At 45.4% G+C, this 25,405-nt stretch overlaps 1 protein-coding gene across 1 annotated transcript in view; it reads right to left on the bottom strand.

The window, feature by feature from the left end:
* The window catches only part of rell1 (RELT like 1), a 51,787-nt gene extending 34,800 nt beyond the window's left edge, over nt 1–16,987 (bottom strand). The window contains 2 exon segments of the mRNA XM_056300580.1: nt 308–556; nt 16,845–16,987. Of these exon segments, the coding sequence (XP_056156555.1) occupies nt 308–556; nt 16,845–16,878 (283 nt within the window). The 5' untranslated portion in view covers nt 16,879–16,987.
* Nucleotides 16,988–25,405: the final 8,418 nt, after the last annotated feature.

Genomic DNA, 25,405 nt, shown 5'->3' with positions numbered 1-25,405 from the left:
TGACTGACTTTACAAACGGTTATATGGATGAGAAGTATGTTTGAGGATCTCGTTACATAATTAATGATGCGGCTAATCATAAAAGTGTGAGGCGTTTCGGCTGGTGTATTGTTTACCGGGTGGAACCTGAAAGCAATTACAACGCAATTACACAACTATGCTAGCAAGACACCACCACCGGTGAGGGAGGAGATCCTCAGCCAACAGGAATGAGGACATCGACACAACCCACAACCTTTGCGACGGTCAATTAACGGCCGTTCAAAGAGGTCACGTATCCGCCTAACAGCTTCAGCACCCCTCTCACCTGTGCCCTGCTCTAGGTCCTTCTCCGCTCCCTCGTACTCCTCCTCCACATCCTGGGCCTCGGTGGTGCAGCGGTAGCCCTTCCTCTTCAGCACGTGGCAGATGAGTACGCCCAGCAGGCCCAGCAGGAAGAAGACCGGCACCAGGACGAAGGCGATGTACTCCGGGTTATCTCCCTCCACTGCTCCACCTCCGCTACCCGCACCGCCACTGTTGCCGCCACCGGCTCCAGCGTCTGCAGTCTGACCCGCTGGAGGGGACACAAAGGCACAAGGTGGAATAAAAGAGAAAAACAGACAAAATTAAACAGGCCAGAATCTTCTTTTAATTGATCAGCCTTCAATTTTCTCAACTCACAAAAAATAGATAACCAGTCTACACAATTTTACTTCCATGTTGCCCTTTTATATGGTATTTTTACATATGCACCTCTGCACAGGCAGTGTCGCACCTTTATCCTTTTGATAATGTGAACCCAAATAGTATTGTCAGTATACGTGTATGCTGGTCTGTGTCCAATGCATTTTCCTCCCATGGTGTCGTATATTGACACTATTGACAAACAATCAATATATGAGGCCCTGCGGCGTTTGTATAAGAGATGTGGCGGGTGTCACATAGCCTCCAAAGTCAAACTTCGGCCCTGATTTATGATTATTGATGACACACAGGTTATGTCTTAGTTAAGTTTAGGATTAAGGATCGGTAGTGGTCAACGAGCCACATCCCATACAGATGTGGAAGCCATCGTTGACCACATCATATACTGACGCTCTATCAATACTTCCATATATAACACCGTGGAACGAGCATGGCCTCAAGTGTCTCTTCTACAGTATATTTTCAATCCTGACTATGCAACAAATTTCCCATTTGGAACGATAATGTTATAAATTGCCAGTTATTGAGCGAGTGGGATTTCTAACTGTCCATCAGTTCACGCACAAAGCCAAGTTCAATACGCAAACACAACAACAACAACAACAAAAATCAACGTAGGGCTGACGAAGTCGCCCGCGAAGGCAACCCGATATCCATGCAGTCAGCTTGGGGGATGCACTTGAGGTCCTGCGTTGAGCAGCTGAGGGGGGTATGGGGGCCATCGGCTGTCACGCAGGTGGAATAACGGGATATGACAAGAGCTTTCGTGTCCATTTTCCCAATCGAATCAAAAGTCTGCTCCCGTCTCTCCCCTCAGCTCAGCAGTGTCTGACTGGCCGGCAAGGCCGGGCGCTAGCTGTCATGTCTCCCCACCTTCACAGCTTTGATGGGACCCGAGAGGCATGCAGGGTTGAGAACAGGACAGGAGAGAGAGAGACAAACAGACGGACTGAGAAATAGAGAAAAAAAGACAGAAAACTGAGAAAAGTAAGCAGAAGGGCAGAGGAAAAACAGAACGCAAGATAAACAGTGAATCTGCAAGAGACACTGCAGAGCAGAGCTGGGAAATACTGTGTGTGTGTGTGTGAGATGTGGGAGGGCCGAGAGAGACAGCGAGAGAGACAGCGAGAGAGAGAGCGAGAGAGAGAGCGAAAGAGAGAGCGAGAGAGAGAGCGAGAGAGAGAGCGAGAGAGAGAGCGAGAGAGAGAGCGAGAGAGACAGCGAGAGAGAGAGCGAGAGAGAGAGAGAACAGAATGAATGAATGAGTTTGTGGAGAGAGGCAGGGACAGCTGCTGTCGTTGTCACCCAAGAAGAGACATGATGACTCAGAGAAAGAGCTGTTCTGCCTCAAGCCAAACACATCTTGTTTATACTGAAACAGACAGACAGGCAGACAGGCAGGCAGGAGAGAGGCGGACGAACAAAAAGGGGAGACAGAGGCAGACAGACGTATTTTGAAGCAGTGTTCGGTCGAGCGGTGTGTTGAACAGCCTCCTCTAAACTCCAGCCTGTGGTGACGGAAGCCATTCCTTTATTCTCTCCTACTGATATGGTAAAATGCATTGAAATCTGCTGTTGAGCACCATCCGACCACATAGCCGAGCCAGGGTGCAAGAAAATATATGAAGAACAACTTCTGTAGCTCCCCAATCAAAACTGGTTTCTACAAAGTAAAATTGGGAGTCATTAGCTATAGTTATCATTATTATCATCAATATTATTCATATTTTTGTCATGTCTCACAAAACAAATCGCAGAGCTGCATGCTCTTAAGGCGTCCGGGTAGCGTAGCGGTCTATTCCGTTGCCTACCAACATGGAGCTCGCTGGTTCAAATCCCCGTGTTACCTGCGGCTTGGTCGGGCGTCCCTACAGACACAATTGGCCATGTCTGCGGGTGGGAAGCCGGGTGTGCGTATGTGTCCTGGTCGCTGCACTAGCGCCTCCTCTGGTTGGTTGGGGCGTCTGTTTGGGGGGGAGGGGGAACTGGGGGGAACAGCGTGATCCTCCCACGTGCTACATCCCCCTGGCGAAACTCCTCACTGTCAGGTGAAAAGAAATGGCTGGCGACTCCACACGTATCAGAGGAGGCATGTGGTAGTCTGCAGCCCTCCCCGGATCGGCAGAGGGGGTGGAGCAGTGACCGGGACGGCTCGGAAGAGCGAGGTAGTTGGTCAAGTACAACTGGGGAGAAAAATCCAAAAAATTGTAAAAAAAATGTAAAATAAAAAAATTTGCATGCTCTCCAAATGTTGGTCATGAGAAACAGGCGCAAGGACACATTATGTGCTAACAATGCTACTACTAACACTAGAGCTGTAGTAAATACATAATGAGTCATTACTCAGTAGCATAAGTCATCACTCAGTGACCTATACGATAAATCAATGAGTAATACCCGGGTGATAATCATGAAGCCGGTCAATGATATCTGTAGTAATCGGGAGGGAAAACTCCTGCATCTTTCTCCACACTTTGAAACGCAGTAGAAATCTCCACTTGGCCAAATATACCAGGGCCAGTTCCGGCTAACTGCGTCTTGTAATTTACATTACATGCGACACACCCAATGCGATGATCATAAATTTCTCCATTCAACTTGAAATGTCCCCCTCCGCCCACACTTTACACCCATTACAGTAGCATGGGACCACAAAACTGCTGAGTTCACCCTCTCTGGTTGGCGGTGTGAGTTGGGGAAAACTTGCGACAAACACTTAATGTTATTACTGATTAAACTATCGGTTAGTTTTACAATTAACCAACTCATTCTTTAGTCTATAAAATGTTGGGGAAAAAAATGCCCAGGACAAGTCCCCAGAGCTCCTAAAAAGTATTCATCCGACAAGTATGTGAATCAGAGAAAGACGAGCAAATCTCAGAAAACCAACAAAATATCTATCATCATTTTTGCTTTTTTATTGATTACAACAATGGATCGAAACTACAGTCAATTACATTTCCGTCGATCGACTTACCGCGACTTATCGTTTCGGCACTAGAGCCGGGGAGCGCTCCTGATACGACCTACGAAGAGACATTTGTTGATAATGTCAAACGCTGCACATCTATTTACACTAAAACGAAAGAAGTTCTCACGTCCGAAAGCCGTCGAGGAGTTATTGAAAGTGTGAGGTGACCTCGGCCCTGGTAGGTATGCTGACAGGTCAAAGGTCAGACTGTGTGCCACATGGTCAGCGAGTCCAGCTCCCCCCGGCTCCTCGTATTGACTCACCACGTGAGGCTTTCCAGCAGGACACAATACAACACAATAGAGCTTTTGTCTCTCTTCCTGTGTGTGTGAGTGTGAATGAACGAGTGAGAGGGTGAGCGAGTGGCATATTACGCTACAGTGTGGGAGAGAGACTACATGTATGTCTCCATACATTTGTGTGTCTGAACTAATGTGCCTTTATGCCTAAACACCGGCCTCCCTACGCAGGCAGGTCATTGTGCTCCTGCAGCTTCCGAGCGACCACAGTAATAAAGGACGTCGTCTGTTCGGTGACCGTCCTGTGACCGCTGCGTGTCCGTGTGTTTTGAGTCGGGGGGAAATGAGGCAAGGGACTGCTGCGCAAGTAAGACTATCTTGGATCCCAGCCAGCATCTCGCCCCTCGCTCGAGAGAGGATGCTTTGTGTAAACCCTTCAAATTGACTCATGGCTAATCAAAAAGCTGTTAGAACGCCTTATCACAACTGTTAGCATAGGGGATGCAAATCTGGACGTGGGCACGTTATCTGAACTCGAATCGGATTTCTCAGGAAGATAAATATGTGAATGAACAAAACAAAAAAAGGGGGGGTGGGGGTAAGCTAGGCTATATCTTAATTTTTCTTAATTTTCAGTATTCAGGTCCATTTTCCGCACATGCCCGAGATGATTTAGAGTCTGTTAATAAAAAATGTACAGCTGTTTCACAAAGGCAAAAAGCTGACAACAGTCTTTCATAACCAAAGAAGTCACATGGGAGATACTATAGCCAGGTTGAAATGCAATGGAAAAGGGGGAGGGCACAAAGCTTAAAATAAATATTCTCTGGAGTCAAATTCATTTCTTCATTGTCTCGTCAGGGTTGTGTATCCCTTTGGGCTTCAATTAGCCACAATTGACTTGCTTTTATGTCGAGATCTTTGATCTCTTCATACGTCTGCTTTATGGTTTCTGCTATGCATACACCACTTTTGATTTTACTGCTGGTTAGCCCTTTTTTAGTTTGTGTTTATGTAAAAGATCATTATCATCCCCATTAGCGGTAAATCTAATTACTTTAAATACTCTGTATGACTCTGTGGTTCCTTGATTTGGAACGTGTCTTCTTTTTTTTTTAACCATTTTTATAAACTTACTAAAAAGTGAGTTTGTGTCAAGCTGTCTTTGACTGGCTGGAGAGGAAAGGAGGGCTGAGCAACTATTTATTCTCATCTTTAAAAAGATATTGTATCGGGATGACATTCGGATACTATCATATCCCGACACACAATTTTGCTGTCAAAACTCATAATGAGAATCTTAATATTTCACAAAAATAAGGTCTTACATATTTGAAGGAGTATTATTTGAGAACTGACTTAGTTTGTTTGTTTTTTTTAATTATGCTTTACATTCCCAAACAAATCAATGTGATGAACTGCAGTTCTTGAATCAATCTTATTTCCACATATGTAAGAAGATTTCATGAAACACAACACTGTGGAAACATTTATTGTGATTATCGCAACACTGATATTTTCCATATCGCCCAGCACTACCGGTAAAGGACTGGTTCTGTCCATCAAACACAGTAGCAGGTACATATTTCCGAAAATACACAGCCATTTTCACCATCTTGCTTTTTAAGATCATCTTATGATCACAGAAAGTTGATGAGTTCATCTGGACACAACGTTTATCGAGAGAAGCATTTCATCACTCATCTAAGTCAAGTCAATTCTATTTGTAGTATAGCCCTACGTCACAAATAACACATTTGCCTCAAGGGCTTTACAGCAACACAACATCCTGTTCTTAGACCCTCGCATCAGATAAGGAACAACTCCTTAAAAAAAACTTTAACAGGGCATAAAAATAGGAAGAAATCTCAGGGAGAGTGCCCTCTTCAGTCTAAACTGACTGCATGTATCCCCACCCTTATAAACAATATAGTTGCATAACGATCGCAAACAACTTTCAATTTTACACGCCAAGTGCCATGACTTTTCAATGGCCATGTGTGCTACTCATAGAGGGTTGGGGGAATAGTTGCAATCACAGCATTGTAAAATGGCACCAGACGTACTCTTAGCCCTCCCGCCTCGGTTCAGGGATGGTCGTTCCCTCTTCACATAGATGACCTCTTTGACTCCCTGTTCAAACCAGCGTTCCTCCCTATCAAGGGTGTGCACATCCCTGAAGAGGCTCTTCATCCTTAAGAGTCTATCTGTCACCACCTTACAATGCTATGATTGCAACCATTCCCCAACCCTCTGTGAATAGTACACATGGCCATTGAAACTCTAGTTAATGGTCATGGTAATTTGCATGTGAAACCGAAAGTTGGTTTCGGTCGTAATGCCACTCTATTGTTTATAAGGGTGGGATAGGCTCCAGCATCCGCGACCCTGAGAGCAGGATAAGCGGTTTGGATAATGGATGGATGGATGGATGGATGGATGGATGGATGGATGGATGGATACCTGCAATCAGTTGAGACTAAAGAGGTCAGTTAGATGAGCGATGAAACGTTTCCCTCAATAAACGGTGTGGCCAGATGAACTGATTCAACCCTCTGTGATTTTCTTACCTGGATTAATGAGCTCGCACGTAGACATTTTATGAACAGGGCCACTCGATGATAGCTGTGTGCGATAACTAATGCAGCTGGTGAAATGGGCTAACTTACCAGCAGCTGGCAAAACTGACCAATGTTTGCCTCGTGGATGGTGCCATATCACGCCATCCTGTTAAATGCTATTCCCCTTTCAGAGTGAATCTAGAGAAGCGGTCACATCTCTGTCTAAGGCCTCCGCCTTCTGAAGTCAAGTAAAGACTGAAGAAATCCGTGTCAGCATTCTTCCCTAGTTTCATTTCCTGCCGTTTTATTTGGACTTAGGCGGCGAGCAGCTGTCGGACTTTGAGATATCGACGTCTTTGCTGCACTGGCCTTTTTCCCACAACGGAGTAAAAAATCAATTTGGGCAGAAGCAGCAGAGAGATAATGATCTGTTTATGAATTAAAAAACTTTTTAAAAAAAAACAGATGTCAAGACAGTTTTGTAGGTGAATTCTCAAATATTCTCTCCATCTCCTATGAACGCCCCTCCACCCCACCCCACCCGCCCGCCTTTGCTGTCCACTTTCTTTTCTTCTCTTCACTTTGTATATCATCCATCCATCCATCCATTATCCAAACCGCTTAATCTCACTCAGGGTCGCGGGGATGCTGGAGCCTATCCCAGCAGTCATTGGGCAGCAGGCGTGGAGACACCCTGGACAGGCCACCAGTCCTTCACAGTGCAGACACACACACACACACACACACATTCACACAGAGGGACAATTTAGTACGGCCGATTCACCTGACCTGCATGTTTTTGGGCTGTGGGAGAAAACCCACACAGACACGAGGAGAACACGCAAACTCCACACAGAGGACGACCCCCACGGTTGGACTACCCTGGGGCTCGAACCCAGGACCTTCTTGCTGTGCGGCGACTGCGCTAACCACTGCACCACCGTGCCGCCCTTTGTACATCAATACCGGTAATATTCGACGTCGTCTGAGTGATCGTTAGGCTGCTACTTAATGTCAAAGCAGGCCACAAAGCACTCCCATGTCATCTCATGTGCTTTGTGCCACCACAGGAAGGCTTAGACATATGACTGCAGATACCTCACACCCACCACACTACTACATGAGTTTGAGCAGCTCCCGTCTGGCTGTCGATTCAGGGTCCCAAGGGCCAGCTGGACCACATACAAGAAGTCTTTTATTCCCTACGTCATGCAGGCACTGCACACAGAATGACTGCATCAGGGACACTTGCTATCTTATAAGGTTTGCTCTCTGGTATTATTTATACAACCATTTGCTGCCATCAGACCATTTGCACTATTGTATGTTGTATATTTTGTGTTTTTGATGTGTTGTGCTGTGTATTTTTGCTGTACCTTGGGAGAAGCCAAAGACGAATTTCCACCGAGGTGGACAATAAAGTTAATCAAATGAAAATATGGTGTCGACGGTAGGAAAGGGGAAGTGAAACAGTATGTCCTCTTCCACGTCAGCCTGAACGCTCACAGCACATCACAACATGTTTGTTGATATTTTTGGTGGTTTTCCAAATACGTGACAAACTCGTGAGGAGTTTCCTCAAATTGAACGTCACTGCTATTTTTTTTCCCCCATGGAATGGTAAAAAAAAAAAAAAAAATCACCCATCCATCCATCCATTATCTTAACCGCTTATCCTGCTCTCAGGGTCGCGGGGATGCTGGAGCCTATTCCAGCAGTCATCAGTCTTGAAATAAATAAATCACTAAAAAAGGAGACTAGCAGCCAGACTTTACATCTCATTGCCAGCCAATCCTCAGAGAAAATAGGCAGGGAGATAAAGACAGAAATATAGATATCACTATATAAATTATGTTATATATCACTATCATTATCTATAAAGATAGTGATACTGATTGGTAGAGAGCCTGATAATGAGACACTCAAAGACAGAGCTATTGATAGAAAGAACGATGACGAGATACTGACGGAGATACTGACAGCAACAGATAACGACAGAGATAGACAATGGCAGATAAGAGGAAGAGAAATGTGGACAGAAGGACAGAAAAGGACAGACAGCGATAGCAACAGGAGACCTTGGTGAGCAACTGCACATTAGTTCCAACCCAAAAGTGATGACCTAATCACCACAGATTTGTTTTGGTTTTCATCATTATTATTATCACTGCAACTAGTGTGTTGTTTTGGTCAACACTGTTTTATTTGACTGTATTGTCCCCGTCCTCCTGTGTGTGGGTGTGTGTGTGAGACAGACAGACAGACAGACAGACAGACAGACAGACAGACAGACAGACAGACAGACAGACAGACAGACAGACAGACAGACAGACAGACAGACAGACAGACAGACAGACAGAGAGAGAGAGAGAGAGAGAGAGAGAGAGAGAGAGAGAGAGAGAGAGAGAGAGAGAGAGAGAGAGAGAGAGAGAGAGAGAGAGAGAGAGAGAGAGAGCGTTCATTAGCACCTGACTGGTTACGATCCAATGGTGGCCTTTCCTGCATATTTGAAAGACCTCCACCATCGTCTCTGTTCCCATCCAGACTATCGGTCTTACTGCAAATCGAGACCTTATGGGCACCTAGTATCATCTCGCCCAAAAGTAATCCACCACAACATCTTAGAACAGTGCTTAGAATGAAACACACCAATCTACATTCACTTTGTCGACTTTGGGAAGGCCCTTGACAGTGTTCACAGAGAAACTCTCTGGAGGACACTGCAGTCCTATGGAATCCTACCAAAGATGATCGCCATCATAAAAACATTTTATGATCACTTTGAGCGAAGTGTTATCCTGGGCAAAGCCCTCTCCCGAGTGGATTCCTGTACAGTCTGGACTGAGACCAGGGTGCATCATCTCTCCTATCCTCTTCCTCATCACCATAGACTGGATCACAACCAGCACCACAGCAGACAAACCTATAGGCATCCAGTGGACCCCGTTCTCTCAGCTAGAAGAGCTCGACTTTGCCGTCAATCTCGCTCTGCTTTCCAACCAACCACTCAAACGTGAAGACAAAAACCGGCAGGCTTGCTAACTTCGCCAGCCTGGCTGGACTCAACATCGACACCGTGACGTATGTAAACACCATCCCCACAGCACCCATCATGGTGAGTGGGGAGCCACTTGAGTTTGTGGATGAGTTCACCTACCTAGGCAGCCTCCTCAGTAAGGACAGTGAGGTCCAAAAAGACATTGAAGCAAGGCTGGGGAAGGCCCGGGGCCCGGGGTGCCTTCTCCAAACTTCGCTCCATTTGACGGTCCAAGCAGTACGGCCCTAAAACGAAGATGCACCAATACAACAACTATGTTGAATCTGTTCTGCTGTATGGCTCGGAAAGTTTCCGGATGATGGAAATGGACATGAGGAGGGTGGAAGTCTTCAGCAATGGATGCCTCCGACATATCTGCAACATTTTTTGGCCAAATAAAATACCCATCCATCCATGCCTTATCCTTACTCAGGGTCACGGGGATGCTGGAGCCTATCCAGTAGTAACTGGGCGGCAGGCGGGGAGACAACCTGGCTGGGCCGCCAGTCCATCACACACACACGCAGACACGGGGAGAACATACAAGCTCCACACAGAGGACGACCTGGGACGACCCCCCCCCCGCCCCCCACAAAGTTGGACTACCTCGCATCTTTGCATCTAGTTTTGTTTTTTCAAATAGAAGGAAACCCCAATAATCATTATATAAGACTATCCATCCCCCAACTCTGTAATAAACTGGCAGCTGGAGCATCACAAAGGAAATCACACACAGATGTTGGATATGGCTGGGCCACGTTACTAAGGATGGAATAACCGCAGAGGTTGCCTTGCGATGGACTCCACCCAGGAAAAGAAAACCTGGAAGGCCCAAAAAAAAACCACCTGGCGGTGAACGAAGAGCTGGCCAAGATGAACCGGACGTGGCGGGAGGCACAACGTGACGCCAAGGACCGAGTGCGCCGACAACATGATCAGATGAAGCATCATTTCATTCAGTGTGGCGGTCAATTCAAAACCTCATACCGCCAGACAGGCTGCTTATCTCTAACACACGACACAGACTCTAAGTGTTTGTCAAGGCTCATTAGCGTACCGTGGCCACTAAAAAGCCTCGTCTTTTAATGGATCACATATTCCCCGGTAGGACAAGGAAATCACGAGTGTCAAGGGAAACACATCTCAGACGTACTGATGTTATGTGACAGAACATTATAATGTGCATGAAGCAGTTCTGTAATCTTAATGTTTGGGTTTCTATCCACACAGAGAAAACATGGTTTCCATCCATTCATTATCCAAGCCGCTTATCCTAATTAGGGTCGCGGGGATGCTGGAGCCCATCCCAGCAGCAGGCGGGGCGACATCCTGGACAGGCCACCAGGCCATCACAGGGCCAATACACACACACACACACACACACACACACACACACACACACACACACACACACACACGTATGGACAATTTAGTATGGCTGATTCATCTGACCTACATGTCTTTGGACTGTGGGAGGCAGGGCTACATCCTGGACAGGCCACCAGGCCATCACACACACACACACACACACACACCTAGGGACAATTCAGTACGGCTGATTCAGCTGACCTACATGTCTTTGGGAGGAAACCGGAGCCCCCGGAGGAAACCCACATAGACACGGGGAGAACATGCAAACTCCACACAGAGGACGACCTGGGATGACCCCCCCCCCCCCAAGGTTGGACAACCCCGGGGTTCGAACCCAGGATCTTCTTGCTGTGAGGCGACCGCGCTAACCACCGTGCCTCCCACGTTTTCCAAACAAAGAAAAAAAATATATATTTTTGAACAGGGTATTCAATTAACTTTTGGACTGCAGTTAAAACATCCGCATCCTGTTTCAGGCAACAACAACAACAAAAAATTGCATGGAAGAAACTAGTTTTCTATCCATATTTGCAATGGACAAGAAGAGACGAGACCTTTCTCTTTTTTTCCGTTAGCTGCTCTGGCTCTTGCACAGTAAGACGCTGTGTGATTTATTCTTTCCACTGACTGGCACTGTCATAGCAAACTGCCAGTGTGTGAAGTCGATGAACTCAAAAACTTCCCAAAGTCAACATTTCTACACACCATACACCAAACACATGTTCCATTCGTCACAAGCTCCAGAACCAAACATCCACCAATAAGACTCCTGTATTACAACGCTGTCCCATCACATGTTCCTAAACAAGGACTTCGCCTTCCTCACCAAAACCATCCAGCACATTATGGAGTTTATGTTCACTAGTGATGGCCCATTAAAGTATTCCTCTCAATATATGTTCACCTTCCATACATTTTGTTATGATTCTTCTGGCAGATCATATTCCTTCTTTATCTTCCAAGAGAAAGAAGCCACTTTATTTTGACACTCTATTATTACAATGAATTTGTTGTCTGCATTTAACCCATCCTATTGTATAGCAGCAGTGGGCAGCTGCAGCACCCGGGGACCAACTCCTGCTCTTCTTTCCATTGCCTTGCTCAGGGACACAGGCAGGAGCATTAACCCTAACATGCATATCTTTTTGATGGTGGAAGGAAACCGGAGCACCCGGACGAAACCCACGCAGACACGGGGAGAACATGCAAACTCCACACAGAGAGGACCCGGGATGGCCTGGGGTTCGAACCCAGGACCTTCTTGCTGTGAGGCAACCGTGCTAACCACTGGGCCACCGTGCCGCCCACCTTTATCTTTCATGAAGGAGAATTTCACTCAGAAGTCAAATTCTTGGTAGTAGGAGTTACGCGAGTAAGATGATGGATAATGTCAATGCAAAACATAAGGGATATCTCAGGGACACTTACTTAGGGGATGCTTGATGAATGTCGCCAATTGTCTGGTAGAGCTGCTACTAATGCTTATTTTCATAATCGATTCACCATTTAGTCTGTTAAAAGTCGAAATTACTGCTGAATGCCAAATCTTGAGTTTCTAGAGTCCAAAGTGATTCTTCAAGTATTCATTTCATAATGACATAAATCAGAGGAAGGCAAACAAATCTTAGCATTTGTGGGACCAACAAATTATATTTTTACTTGATCCATGAGTAAATCGGTTAACCGACTACCAAAATTGTAATTAACTATCTGTTGATCAACTGATCGTTTCAGCACTGCTGTCTGATGCCCGTTTATTGACCTTGCTCCTAAGCCACAGACAGAAACGACATTAAAGTGCTCCCTTCACTACAAACCTCCCTTCTTGAACACAAGTGTGTCTCAGATGGGGGGGGGGGGGGGGAGTTGGCCAAGATATGGAAGTGATTTGCCAGGAAAGCTTTGGAGCGCATCAGTAACAGATGGCGAGAAAGCCGGGTGCCATGAAACATTTTCGGTTTGAGAGTTTCATGGAACGACAACCTCGAGTTAAAACAGTCGGGAAATTGTGATAGAAACTCATGCAAGCGAAGGAAAATGAGGAGCCCGTACAACTTAAGATTTCCTAAGCGGAACGCCCTCATCGTGGATGATTTCATGAATGCCCCCGTAACCCCTCAGAGAAATCCCCCGGTAGGGTCGGGCGATATGGACAAAATCAAATATCACCATATCTTTGAGCCAATACCTCGATATCAATATTATAACGACATCGTAGGGATGACCATTGGTGCTTTCATAAGATATTTACATACGATAGATTTTTGATAAACAGTCGTTACTAATGTGGGTAAGATGACCAAGCAGCTACAACAGGCTAACAAGTTCAGACAATGTCCTCCCTTTACTGTAATGCAGCCTTTTGAACCAAGGAAACGACATCGTCATATATCACAATATCAACGTAATATCGATATATCGCCCAGCCCCATCCCCTGGATGTGTCATGTAAATGCTCTTACATCACAGCCAGTAAGATGTGAAGCAGCGGGGTGGCAGCTCATTACATCGGGCATTATTTTAAGGGACAGCTGCTCTGATTCCTACTGGCTGCCTTCCCACTCACTTTCTACCATCTTGTCTGTGGAGGCTGATTTGGGCTGTACACATTTTGTCCCTTCTGTATTGAAGAATGACACCGGTGGAGTTTCTCAGCGTTGAGTCTATGTGACGTCACGCACCGCTCTTCCAGCAGACTGCATGGCGCCTCCTGGTGGCGTTGCAACCCACATACAAAAACACTCGCTACGTCAAGTCAAATCAATCTCACTTGTCTTGTCACACATCGCAAATTACAAATTTGCCTCAAGGGGCTTTACAGCAACACAACATCCTGTCCTCAGACCCTCGCATCAGATAAGGAACAACTCCCTTTAAAAAAAAAAAAACCTTTAATAGGGAGAAAAAATAGGAAGAAACCTCAGGGAGAGCAACAGAGGAGGGATCTCTATCCCAAGACGCACAACGAATATGATGGAAACGTTTCATACTCAGAAAGTTGAATCAGTTCATCCGGACACATTTATTGAGAGAAATGTTTCATTACTCGTGCAAGTGACCTCTTCAGTCTCACCTGACTGCAGGTGTCCCCACCCTTTTAAACAACACAGTGGCAAAACGACCGAAAACGATTGGTTCCATATGCAAATTGCCATGACCGTTAACTAGTCTGTGAATGTTCTCATTCATCCAGGTCATGGTCATCCAAAGGAGTTGAATCAAGTGCAACTGGACTTGGTATATATCCGTGAAGACGTTTCGCCTCTTGGATGAGAGGCGAAACGTCTTCACGGATATATACCAAGTCCAGTTGCACTTGATTCAACTCCTTTGCATGACCATTAACTAGCGTTCCAATGGCAAGGTGCACTATTCACAGAGGACCGGGGAATAGTTGCAACCGCAGCATTGTAAGATGCCGGCTCTAGTTAATGGTCACACCAATTTGCATATGAAACCAATCGTTTTCAGTCGTTACGCCACCTGCAGTCAGTTGAGACTGAAGAGGTCACTTACACGAGTGATAAGAGGTTTCTCCCAATAAATGTTGTGTCCAGATGAACCGATTCAACTTTCTGTGGTTTCCTTACCTGGATTATTGAGCATGCATAAAGACACTTTTCATACAGGCTCTCAATATTACAAAGCTACCAACCCATGCATGCGCTTACATTGCATGTTCTATCCTTTTAATATCAAGCCTTGACAAAACGGAAAAAAATAGCATGCAGTAAGCTTCTATTTCCAGCCAGTTGGCTGTCTGCAGTATGTCAGCCTAGAGTTGGTCAGTCCAGCCAGCCCAACAGTACATGAGCGCTTGCTTGGGAGAAGTCCCCGGGGTTATTAGGCCTACCAAGTGTTTCCTGTTGCAGGGGCAAAGAGAGCAATGGCAGCTTGAGTATCTTTCCAAGTGTCTTTCCTTGCACTCACATGCTGGAATTCACTCACACACACACACACACACACACACACACACACACACACACACACACACACACACACACACACACACACACACACACACACCATGTGAGTCTATTCTTGGTTAATTCCAAACCCCAGTGCTGAATAACTAGGCCTAATTGAATGAGTATGAGGATCAAGTGTAGGCCTTTTGCGGGCAAGAGCGGCAGCATAACCTCAATGCTCCGGCCTGTGACTCAGAAAAGGTCACATACTTTCAGTCACTGAACAGTAACTAAGTAGTGTGTCTGATGTGTAGAAATCCTCTCCCGTCTCCCACACAAAAAGGCCAGCTCAGCACCTTGATTTGTGTCAACAAAGCCACCGAGCTGTCTCTTTGCTGAACAGGTACCTTACCACTGAAAGTACAAAGGTGGGAGACTCGGTGTTCTTGGTGACGGACTAATAATTTAAAAAAGGAAAGACGGACAAGGCCAAGTGATGACAAGGGGGAAAATACCATGATATAAACAATCACTAACGAATCCTTTCATTGGTATGCGCGGAAATATAAATCACCAACTATCAATTCAATAATCTAGCCATCCTTGCACTTTCCGAACCGCTTATCCTGCTCTCAGGGTGGCGGGGATGCTGGAGCCTATCCCAGCAGTCATTGGGCGGCAGGTGGGGAGGCACCCTGGACAGGCTGCCAGACTATCCATCACACAGACACACACACACACTCAAACACATGTGGGTGTGGGTCAATTCAATAATTAACTCCACATTTTAAAACACTGTCGTTATCATCATCATCATAATCAGCATTGTCGACGTCACTTTACAATTGGGCAGTTGATCAAAAGTGCTCACGCTGTAAGTACGAGAGAAACTTAAAGGGGCACTTGAGTGGAAAATAAACAGAAATCAAAAAACAAAATCAACGGCACCGAACAGACTTGGTAGTACTTATTTACCGCTAGTTCTAGTTGGTGAATTATAGTACGGTGCAAGACTGTTGTTAGAAATCTGACAGAAAGAAAAAAGCATTTAATATATATATATATACATTTTCAAGGAACCGAGAAACAGAAAGCAAATATCTCTTGGAGAATCAATCAGATTAAAAGAGTGCTGGGGGGGGGGGGTGAAGCGACATGTAGGCTTACTAATATGCCCATTAAACAGTAACAAGTGCCAATTAAAAAAAAGCCAGGTGATTATTATGATCCTGGGTCACTTGTTTATTATAATCTGCCTGTAATTTACTTTTTTTTGTCTTTTTTTTTCTAATGTGTAATTTTGCAACTGTGTGATTTTGTGAATGAACTGTGCCGCCTATCTTGGCCAGGTCTGCCTTGAAAAAGAGGTTCGTAATCTCAACGGGATCCTCCTGGTTAAATAAATAAAGATCACCAACAGGCATCCAACTTTCATAGGAAGCACCGATCTAAGTTTTGTACCGGTGGAAAAACCAGAACCTCTGTGACCATGAACGCGTGTTACAGGGAGCCCAGGAAAAGGGTGGGTTAACCTCGCTGGTCCGGGCTTTCAGCGAGTTGTCTGACCCTTTAGCCTAGCGGTTGGCGATGTCTCCTGCGGTGCGGGCGATACGGGTTCGCGTCCCGGCCGCGGCAGCTCCTGTGGTCGCGTTGTCCCCCGAATTCGCTACAATGTTACAGTCTGCACACAAGAGGGTCAATAAACCGCGCGTAGCTCAAGTCGGAGATAACCTACGCCTGCTAAGCGACGCTCTGCACCGCCGCACTGACTAACGTGACGCCAGTTGGACTAAATACTCCATCCGACAACCGGGCGAGAGTTTGAGACACCGGCTGGTTTCCGATCCACAACTTTTATCTTCCGGTGCCAGTTCTGCGCATCCGTCCAAGCTGGCGCAGGTTCTGCATATCCCTACGAAAACGCGAAGCGTCGCGCCGCCATGGAGACGGTACACGCTTAATAACGTCGCGGAGGCAACAAAAAAACAAAAAAAAACTTATGAATATGAAAATCTGTCAGTTCTGCGTTTGAAAATTGTAAAAAAACAAAAAGAGCGGTCGCAAACTTACACGTAACGACGTGGGCGCCCGTTGAATTGGCCATCGGCGGTCCGGCTTGTCCGCTTACGTTTCGGGACTTGAAAGCGGTCCGGACACTCAACCAGCTTTTCCCACCGCGGTCTGACGGAGGACGGACCACCTCATCGGGCTCCGCAAACACCACACGCGCAACACGCGCGCACGCACGCGTTTCCTCGTTCCCAGCGCTCGGATACGCCCTTTTTTTTCCTAAAGGGACATTCCCCCTAGTTTTCACGCCCCAGAGCCAAAAGATTGCGAGGAGCGAGGTGTCCGACGTGCGCAGCCTTCTGAAAGCATTGTCGTCATGTCGAGGCCAATTATCTTAACTATGGGAAGCCCATACCCTCTTTATTTATTTATTTATGTATTTATTCATTCATTCGTTTATTTATTTATTTATTGTTAAAGTTCAAGTTCAATGAGTTTAATTCAGTCAGAGGAGTTACTTTTATTGTGAAATGTTAACGTTAGCGGTGTCATTTTCAGATTCAGAAGTATCATTTGATTTGTTATAACCGTCTGGAGGTGGAGGGAGCGCGGCCCCGGCCCCATGAGACTCTTTACTGACAGCCAGAGGACAGCTAGCCAACTAGCTATCTTGCATGATGTAGCTTGGGGGGTATTCAACAACAGACCAACTGACAGTGACGATTCACTGACTGTCCAATTAAATCGGAGTATTAGATGATGTCATTTATTACCAGAAGCTGATTGGTCCTCTGAAACTGTTTAATTATGTTGAAAACCCAGTGCGGCCTATTTAAAATAATTAGCAATCATTGACGTCACTCATTTTTAAAAATATAAGGAGTTGACAAGCATTATCTTTTTCAATAATTGATGGATCATTTAGTCTATAAATTGTCAAAAATATGACAAATATCAGAAGTTCCTCATGTGTTCAATCTCTGCTTTGACAAAAAATCCTCAAGTATTGGTTTTATAGCGATGTGAATCAAAAGGCAAGCAAATAGCCTTTATAGAGCTGTGACCATCAAATGTTTGGCATTTTTACTTCATGAATGACAAACAAAATGAAAAAATTGTAAAACGAAAAAATAAGAATGAAATGAAAAATGAGGCTAAAGCATCCCGCGGCCCGAATTCGGATAAGCGGCTTGGGTAATGGAATGGAAGGACAAACAAATAACCAGTGATAAAAAAAAATTATGGATGATTAATTTTCTGTTAATTGTCTAATCCATTCATTGACTAATGGTTTCATCACTAGTGTACAAACAGAATGCATCTGTCCTGTTCAGGGCAAAATACCCTACGGACATGAATATACCCAAACACTGGTGTGTCCTTTAAGTGGTCAAGATTGGGGATATGCAAAAGTTTGAATAATTTTAAGTATTGAGAGATGGCCAAGCATAGACTAATTCCTTTGTCTCTGTAATATCAGAGAGGAAATCCCTAAATGTGTTGCCAGCCATCTTTGCAGACTCCCAATTTTGCTTGTCAGCAGGAAGAAATCTTACAGGAGTACCGTCACGTGTGCTTTGATGAAAGCCTGGCAGGTTTCAAGAAATCCTCTATTTACTAGTCTGTCTGTTGCAAAATCCCACAAAGTCTGCAGCTACGCAAAGCCGGATGGGATTCTACGACTGTGCTTATTATTAAAAAAAATATATAGCCAAGCCACTGTCTCTCTATGATGCCTTACACCTGTAGATACTCTCTCATAAATCACATATGAATCAAAATGGCAATCAACGAAGGATAAAAAGGGAGCAAAGGCTGTCATATCTTTTTGTTCATGAAAAGTCGTTCTGCTGTATTATGTAACTGTTTCACATGAGAAAGAGCTTTGCAAGTGATATCCCACTGACATACATAAAATGGCTAAGATAACTTGAAACAACGGTGTAAATAAAATCATAAAACATCTGTTCATAATGAGTAAGGTGTGTATTTAGCAGACCACCTCCTATTTTCCACTACCGCGTCACAAATTGGAGGGGGATGAAGATTTAAATTCTTTTTTTCACTGAAAGTGGTTTGATAAAGTTATGTTGGTCAGTGTACCGATAGGCTTCATCAGGTAGAAGGCATGTAGATGTGTCCTACAGCTCAAAACTGGCTTTTAGGGTTCAGCTACCCTTTATGCATGGTTTTCCTTTATTAGTGCACCTACTCACCTGTAATGAAACACTTAAAATGTCTGTCTGTGAAAGTTCTCAACCATCCAGGTCATCCAAAGGAGTTGAATCGAGTGCAACTGGACTTGGTTATATATCCGTGAAGACGTTTCGCCTCTCATCCAAGAGGCTTCCTCGATTCGTGCCTTTCTGACTAGACCAAGCTAGCCTGACTGGCTGGTGATGAGACTCAGATATTTAGCCTCTTTGGAGTCGTTACCAGAGCTTCCGATGTTTAGCAACAACAGTTGTTGGAGGTGTTAGTTTCGACTTCGTTAGTGCTCCATTCAGTGGTCATGAGTCGTTGGAGCCGTTGGTGACCGACTGTTGTTCTTGGAGGCTAGGCTTCTCGAGTCTCCTGGGTAGAGATGAAAGGACGGCATTGTAGGTGGGAGATAGGTGGTGTTGCAGACCTCCTCCTCTGTTGAGGGATGGTTTTTCCAGTTTCGCATAGATGGTTTCCTTCACCCCTCTTTCAAACCATCTGTCTTCCCTGTCCAAAATGTGTACGTTGCTGTCCTCGAAGGAGTGTGTCTTCTCCTTGAGGTGTAGATAGACTGCTGAGTCTTGTCCTGAGGAGTTTGGCCTTCTGCGTTGGGCCATCCGTTTGTGTAGTGGTTGTTTGGTTTCTCCTATGTATAGGTCAGTGCAATCCTCATTGCATTGTACGGCATACACCAGATTGCTTTTCCGGGTGTGTGGTACACGGTCTTTGGGATGAACCAGTCTTTGTCGGAGTGTGTTGCTGGGTTTGAAGTATACCGGGATGCGGTGTTTGTTAAAAATTCTCCTGAGTTTCTCGGAGACCCCAGAAACATACGGGATGACTATGTTGTTCCTTCTGTTCCTCTTCTCCTCATCCCTCACCTGGTTGGTCTTTCTGGAACGTGTTGCAGTTTTCACAAAGGTCCAACTGGGGTAGCCGCAGGTTTTCAGAGCTCCCCTCAGGTGTTTGTGTTCTTCTCGTTGGGCCTGATTGCTGCTGGGCGCATTGTCAGCTCTGTGTTGCAGAGTTCTGATGACGCCCAGTTTGTTTTCCTGAGGGTGGTGTGAGTCGAAAAGTAGATATTGGTCTGTGTGTGTAGGTTTCCTGTAAACCCCAATGTGGAGGCTCCTGTCTTCCCCAGTGTGGACGTCGCAGTTCAAGAAGGGCAAACTGTTGTTCTTTACATCTTCCCTTGTGATGTCCAACATCCTGCATTGCAGCCGATGACATCGTTTTTGTGCAATGCTGCCCTCTAGTGGTTGTCATGCTGCTGTTTTCCAGAAGTCTACTTTTGTTTTTTGTTTTTTTGCTACAAGTATTTTGCGTTTCTGTTTTCCAGAGTCCATTGGATTGACTACTTTGAATGTATTTTGTTAGAGAATACTTATTATTAATCAATGAATTCGTGGCAACTATTCCCCATGCAAATATCCTAAAGGATTAAACTCTGGAATATGACTTAGATACTGGTCCCTCATAGACTTAGACTGGAGAGACCTACAGTCTGTCTGCTCAGACAGACAGACTCAGCCTCTCTTTTCTTTATTTGTCAACCCATCCATACAAAAGTGTACATTTGGGATGAAACACCGTTTCCCTAGAGCCTATGGTGCAACGGTTAAACAGGTAGACAGTGCAAAACATAAAATACACAAAATTTAACAAGCATAAAACATAAAATGTAATTTAATAAACGTAAAATTTCAGCAGCACATAGTTTTTGTAAACATAGTAAATTGATTTAAAGTGCAATGTTTGTGCCTGTGTATGGGTTGTCCAGAGGGTGGGGGGGTGGGGGGGTCAGCGCTGGGGGTGGAGAGGAGGCAGCAGGGAGTTAAGGAGCCTGACTGCCTGAGGGAAGAAGCTGTTGCAGAGTCTGGTGGTCGTGGCCCGGATGCTCTGGTACCTTCTGCCAGACAACAGGCGGGTGAAAGTCTATAGGAGGGGTGGGAGGCATCTGCAACGATGGCAGTTGCACGGCGGGTACAATGTGTACGGTAGAGTTCAGTGACTGGTGTTACGGAGGTTCCAGTGATCCTTCAGCCGTCCTCACTATCCGCTGTAGGGATTTCTGTCAGCGATGCTGCAGTTTCTAAACCAGACAGTGATGCAGTTGGAGAAGATGCTCTCTATGCTCCCCCTGTAGAAGGCTATGAGGATGGGAGGGGGAGACTGGCCTTTTTCAGTCTTTGAAGGAAGTAGAGGGGCTGCTAGGCTTTTATACCAGCTGTATGTGGTCAAAGTTTTACAAACAACGTTTTACATCTCTGCTTTGTTTTGAATGAATGGGCATTACAAGAAAACACAACTAATCCTTCATTTTATGGAACTAATTGGATTGACTCATTTTGTGTATTTCCTGAAATCTGTCAGTGATGGTCTGAATAGTATATCTGATTTGATTTTGATTTGATATATTTTATTAATCCCCGTGGGGAAATTTTGCTCTGCATTTAACCCATCCTAGCTGTGTAGCCAGGAGTAGTGGGCGGCCACTGTGCAGCATCCGGGGACCAACTCCAGTTCATCATCAGACGCTAGTATTAACCCTAACATACATGTCTTTTTTTATGGTGGGGGAAACTGGAGCACCTGGAGAAAACCCACCGCAGACACGGGGAGAACATGCAAACTCCACACAGAGGACGACCTTGGATGACCTCAAGGTTAGACAACCCCGGGGTTCAAACCCAGGACCTTCTTGCTGTAAGGTGACAGCAGTAACCACTGGGCCACCGTGCCACCCAGTATAAGAGAAGCAACCGCTTTGCCTGTAACTTCTGATACAACAGAGAGGTGCACCCATGTCCCCTTAAAGGTATGTCATGTATGTAGAGTTGTAGTATGTAGTGGTACCCGTGTACCCATGTATGACTGTATGAATGTATCTATGTATATATGTAAATATGCATGGAGGTAAACTTGTATTTTGATGTATGGGTTGTGGCAACAAATTTCTTCAAGAAGGAAAAGCGAGACATTCTTTCTAAGAACTAACGTCCACTTACATGCCAATCGAGCCAACCGGTCTGTTGAGGATGCAGTTAGCGTAGCCCTACATCATGCCCTGCAAGACCTGGAATCACCAAACACCTATGCCCACATCCTGTTCATAGACTTTAGTTCCACCTTCAACCCCATCAACTCACTCAAACTCTTTACCATACTCTTGAATATGAATGTTGACCCAGCCATATGCCACTGGATTTGGAGCTTCCTGTGGAACAGGCCACAGAGGGTGAAGGTTAATAACCTAACCTCACACCCTCTTACCCTCAGTACAGGTGCTCCTCAGGGCTGTGTTCTCTCCCGCTGGCTCTTCTCACTTTACACCACCCACTTTACATCCACGGACAGCTCTGTGAAAATAATAAACTACGTGACGACACAACCACTGTAGGCCTAATCTCCAACAATGATGAAACCCAGTACCGCACTGAAGTAGACCAAGCTGTCACTTGGTGCGCAAACAACAACCTTCTGCTTAACACAGACAAAACCCAAGAACTCATTATTGACTTCCGATGCATGCCGAATCCCAAAACACCCATACAAATGAACGGAGACCCCATCACCACCACCGACTCTTTTAAATTCGTTGGAACTTCCATCAGCAATAACATGAAGTGGAAAATTAACACTGAACACATCACTGCAAAAGCTCAACAATGACTTTACTTTCTTAGGCAGCTTAAAAAGTATCGGATCAAACATCAACTGCTCATTCTGTTTTACTCAGCCATTACTGAGTCCATCCTAACATCTTCTATTACAGTATGGTACAATGGCACGGACAGTCAAACATGGAAAAAAACTGCAGCGGATTGTCAACAAGGCATACAAAATCATAGGCAACCCACTCCCCTCAGGTGAATCTCCACATACTAACTGGACTGTAAAGCGAGCAAAGAAGGTCATCTCCGACCCCTCACATCCTGCTCATGACCTCTTCCAACTCCTTCCCTCAGAGGCGCTACAGGTCACTGTCCGCTAAGACTAAATACTTCACAAACAGTTTTTTTCCCCTAGCTATCAGGACTGAATTCTTCCCTATAGTCCCCTCCTCACACACCACTGGCATAAATACCACCATTCATCTAATTGGTATGCATGATATGTTTATTTCTATTATTGTGTCACTGTATTGTTCGTGATAATATGTGGAGTGGCTGTTGTTCATGTATGTATTTTGCTGCAGAGTTTAATGTGTACCAAAAACAAATTCCACCGGCCTTGGTCGTGTGGCTAATAAAACAATCTAATCTAATCTAATCTAATCTAATCTAATCTAATCTAATCTAATCTTACTATAGACTGAGAGATAAAAGTTAAGTATGCCAATAACAATGGATAAAAAAGAAAAATCTTCCTCTCCTTGCTCTTTCGTCATGGCTCCCACTGAATCAGAATCACAATACTTTCCCCCCAAGGGGAAATTGAGGTTCTATTACAGACACTCAAGCTCTAGTAAGAAACAACTAAAAACTAACAAGATACAAGATAACAAGAAAAACAGACAAGCATGGTGCACATAACACCCTATCTACAAGAAGAACGGATAAGCATGGTGCACATAACACCCTATCTACAAGAAGAACGGATAAGCATGGTGCACATAACACCCTATCTACAAGAAGAACAGATAAGCATGGTGCACATAACACCCTATCTATACTGCACTACCGCAGCACAAAACAAACAGCACAAACAAAACCCAACCCCTGTTGGATTTTGTTTGTGCTGTTTGTCAAGTCGAAGGGCCAAGCCAATAACCATTAACTCCTGAGTATCTGACAGTCTGAGGCAGGAGTTGTAAAGTTTGATGGCCACAGGCAGGAATTACCTCCTGTGGCGCTCTAGTGCATTTCAGCAGAATGAGTCTATTACTAAAAGTACTCCTGTGCCCGACCAGCATGTCTTGGAGTGGGTGGGAGACATTGTCCACGATTGCACATAATTTCCAATAGTGTTCTCCTCTCAGAAACCACCACCAGAGAATACAGTTCCACCCCCACAACGTCAACGGCCTTGCGGATCAGTTTTATTGAGCCTGTTTGCATCTGCTACCCTCAGTCTGTTGCCCCAACACACATCAGCAAACGGAAGAGCAGTCACCCCAAACTCATACCACATCCTGAGCATTGTCTGGCATATTTTGAAGGACCTCCACCTCCTCAAAAAGTAGAGACTGCCCTGTCCCTTCTTTCAGAGTGCATCAGTGTTCTTAGCCCAGTCCAGTTTATTGTCTATATACACCCCCAAGTACTTGTAGTGTTCCACAGTGTCCACACTGACCTCCTGGATGGAGACAGGGGTCACTGGTGTCACGTCTCTCCTCAGATCAACAACCAGCTCCTTTGTCTTAGTCACATTGAGCTGCAGATGGTTCCACTCATGCCATATGACAAAGTTTCCCACCACAGCCCTGTACTCAGCCTCCTCACCCTTACTGGTGCACCCGACTGTAGCAGAGTCATCAGAGAACTCGTGAAGATGGCAGGACTCTGTGTGATAGTTGAAGTCCATGGTGTGAAAAGGAAGGGAGATGAGACTGTCCCCTGTAGAGCCCCAGTGTTGCTGACCAGTCTGTCTGACGCACAGTGTTGCAAGCGCACATACTGTGGTCTACCAGTAAGGTAGTCAACAATCCAGGACACAAGGGGGGCATTACCTGCATTGCTGTTAGCTTCTTCAGCCAGTAGACATGGATCATGTCCACTTCTGGTACTGTCCAGCTCTTCATGCTTGAGACTCACTGTTGGATCTGTGCTGTTGTGACGACGATTGAGCCTTGTTCTGGGAGGGTTACGTGGTCTGCTCTTAGGTCCACCAGCCACTAGGCATTGGTGTTGTGTGACGCCTCCTTCTCCCATACAGCCTTCCAGTATCGCTCAGTCTCAGTTCTGGTTGAGTCTGCTCTTGTGTCATTGTGCCCCTGCAGCTGGGAGTACACTCTGAATGGTTCTTTGGCGAACAGGCCATTTATTCTCTTGCCCTCTGCTTCTCCAGTGTCTCTGGTGTCAGTCTCCAGGGCCTCGCTTATGGACAACTTACTGTACTTCTTTTTCAGCCAGGACCTGTCTTTCATCACTCCCTTCTGCACCGCTGTACCTTTGTTAGTTGGCTAATGTCTACGGGCTGCCTTGAGCTTGGCCTCCAGCCTTCTTCTCCTTGGAGGGTACTCTCTGTAGCTTGTGCTCTTAATCTTGTACCCAAGCATCTCCAGGATTACTGTAGCAGTGGCATATACAAGCTCATTGGTTTCTGTGAAGTTGGTAGTGGAGATAGTGTGCAGAGCTGTGTTAACATCTGCTAGCATCTCTTCTAATGGAAATTTGTCAATGAGCCGTGGGAATTAGGTGCAGTCGACTGTGTTTAGTCTGGCCATGATTTTCATCTTCAGCTCTGTGGATTCAGCT

Source organism: Lampris incognitus, chromosome 20, assembly GCF_029633865.1.
Source record: "Lampris incognitus isolate fLamInc1 chromosome 20, fLamInc1.hap2, whole genome shotgun sequence".
NCBI classification, from domain to species: domain Eukaryota; kingdom Metazoa; phylum Chordata; class Actinopteri; order Lampriformes; family Lampridae; genus Lampris; species Lampris incognitus.
Note: the sequence above shows the minus strand (reverse complement) of the source record. Positions and strands in the feature narration are given on the sequence as shown.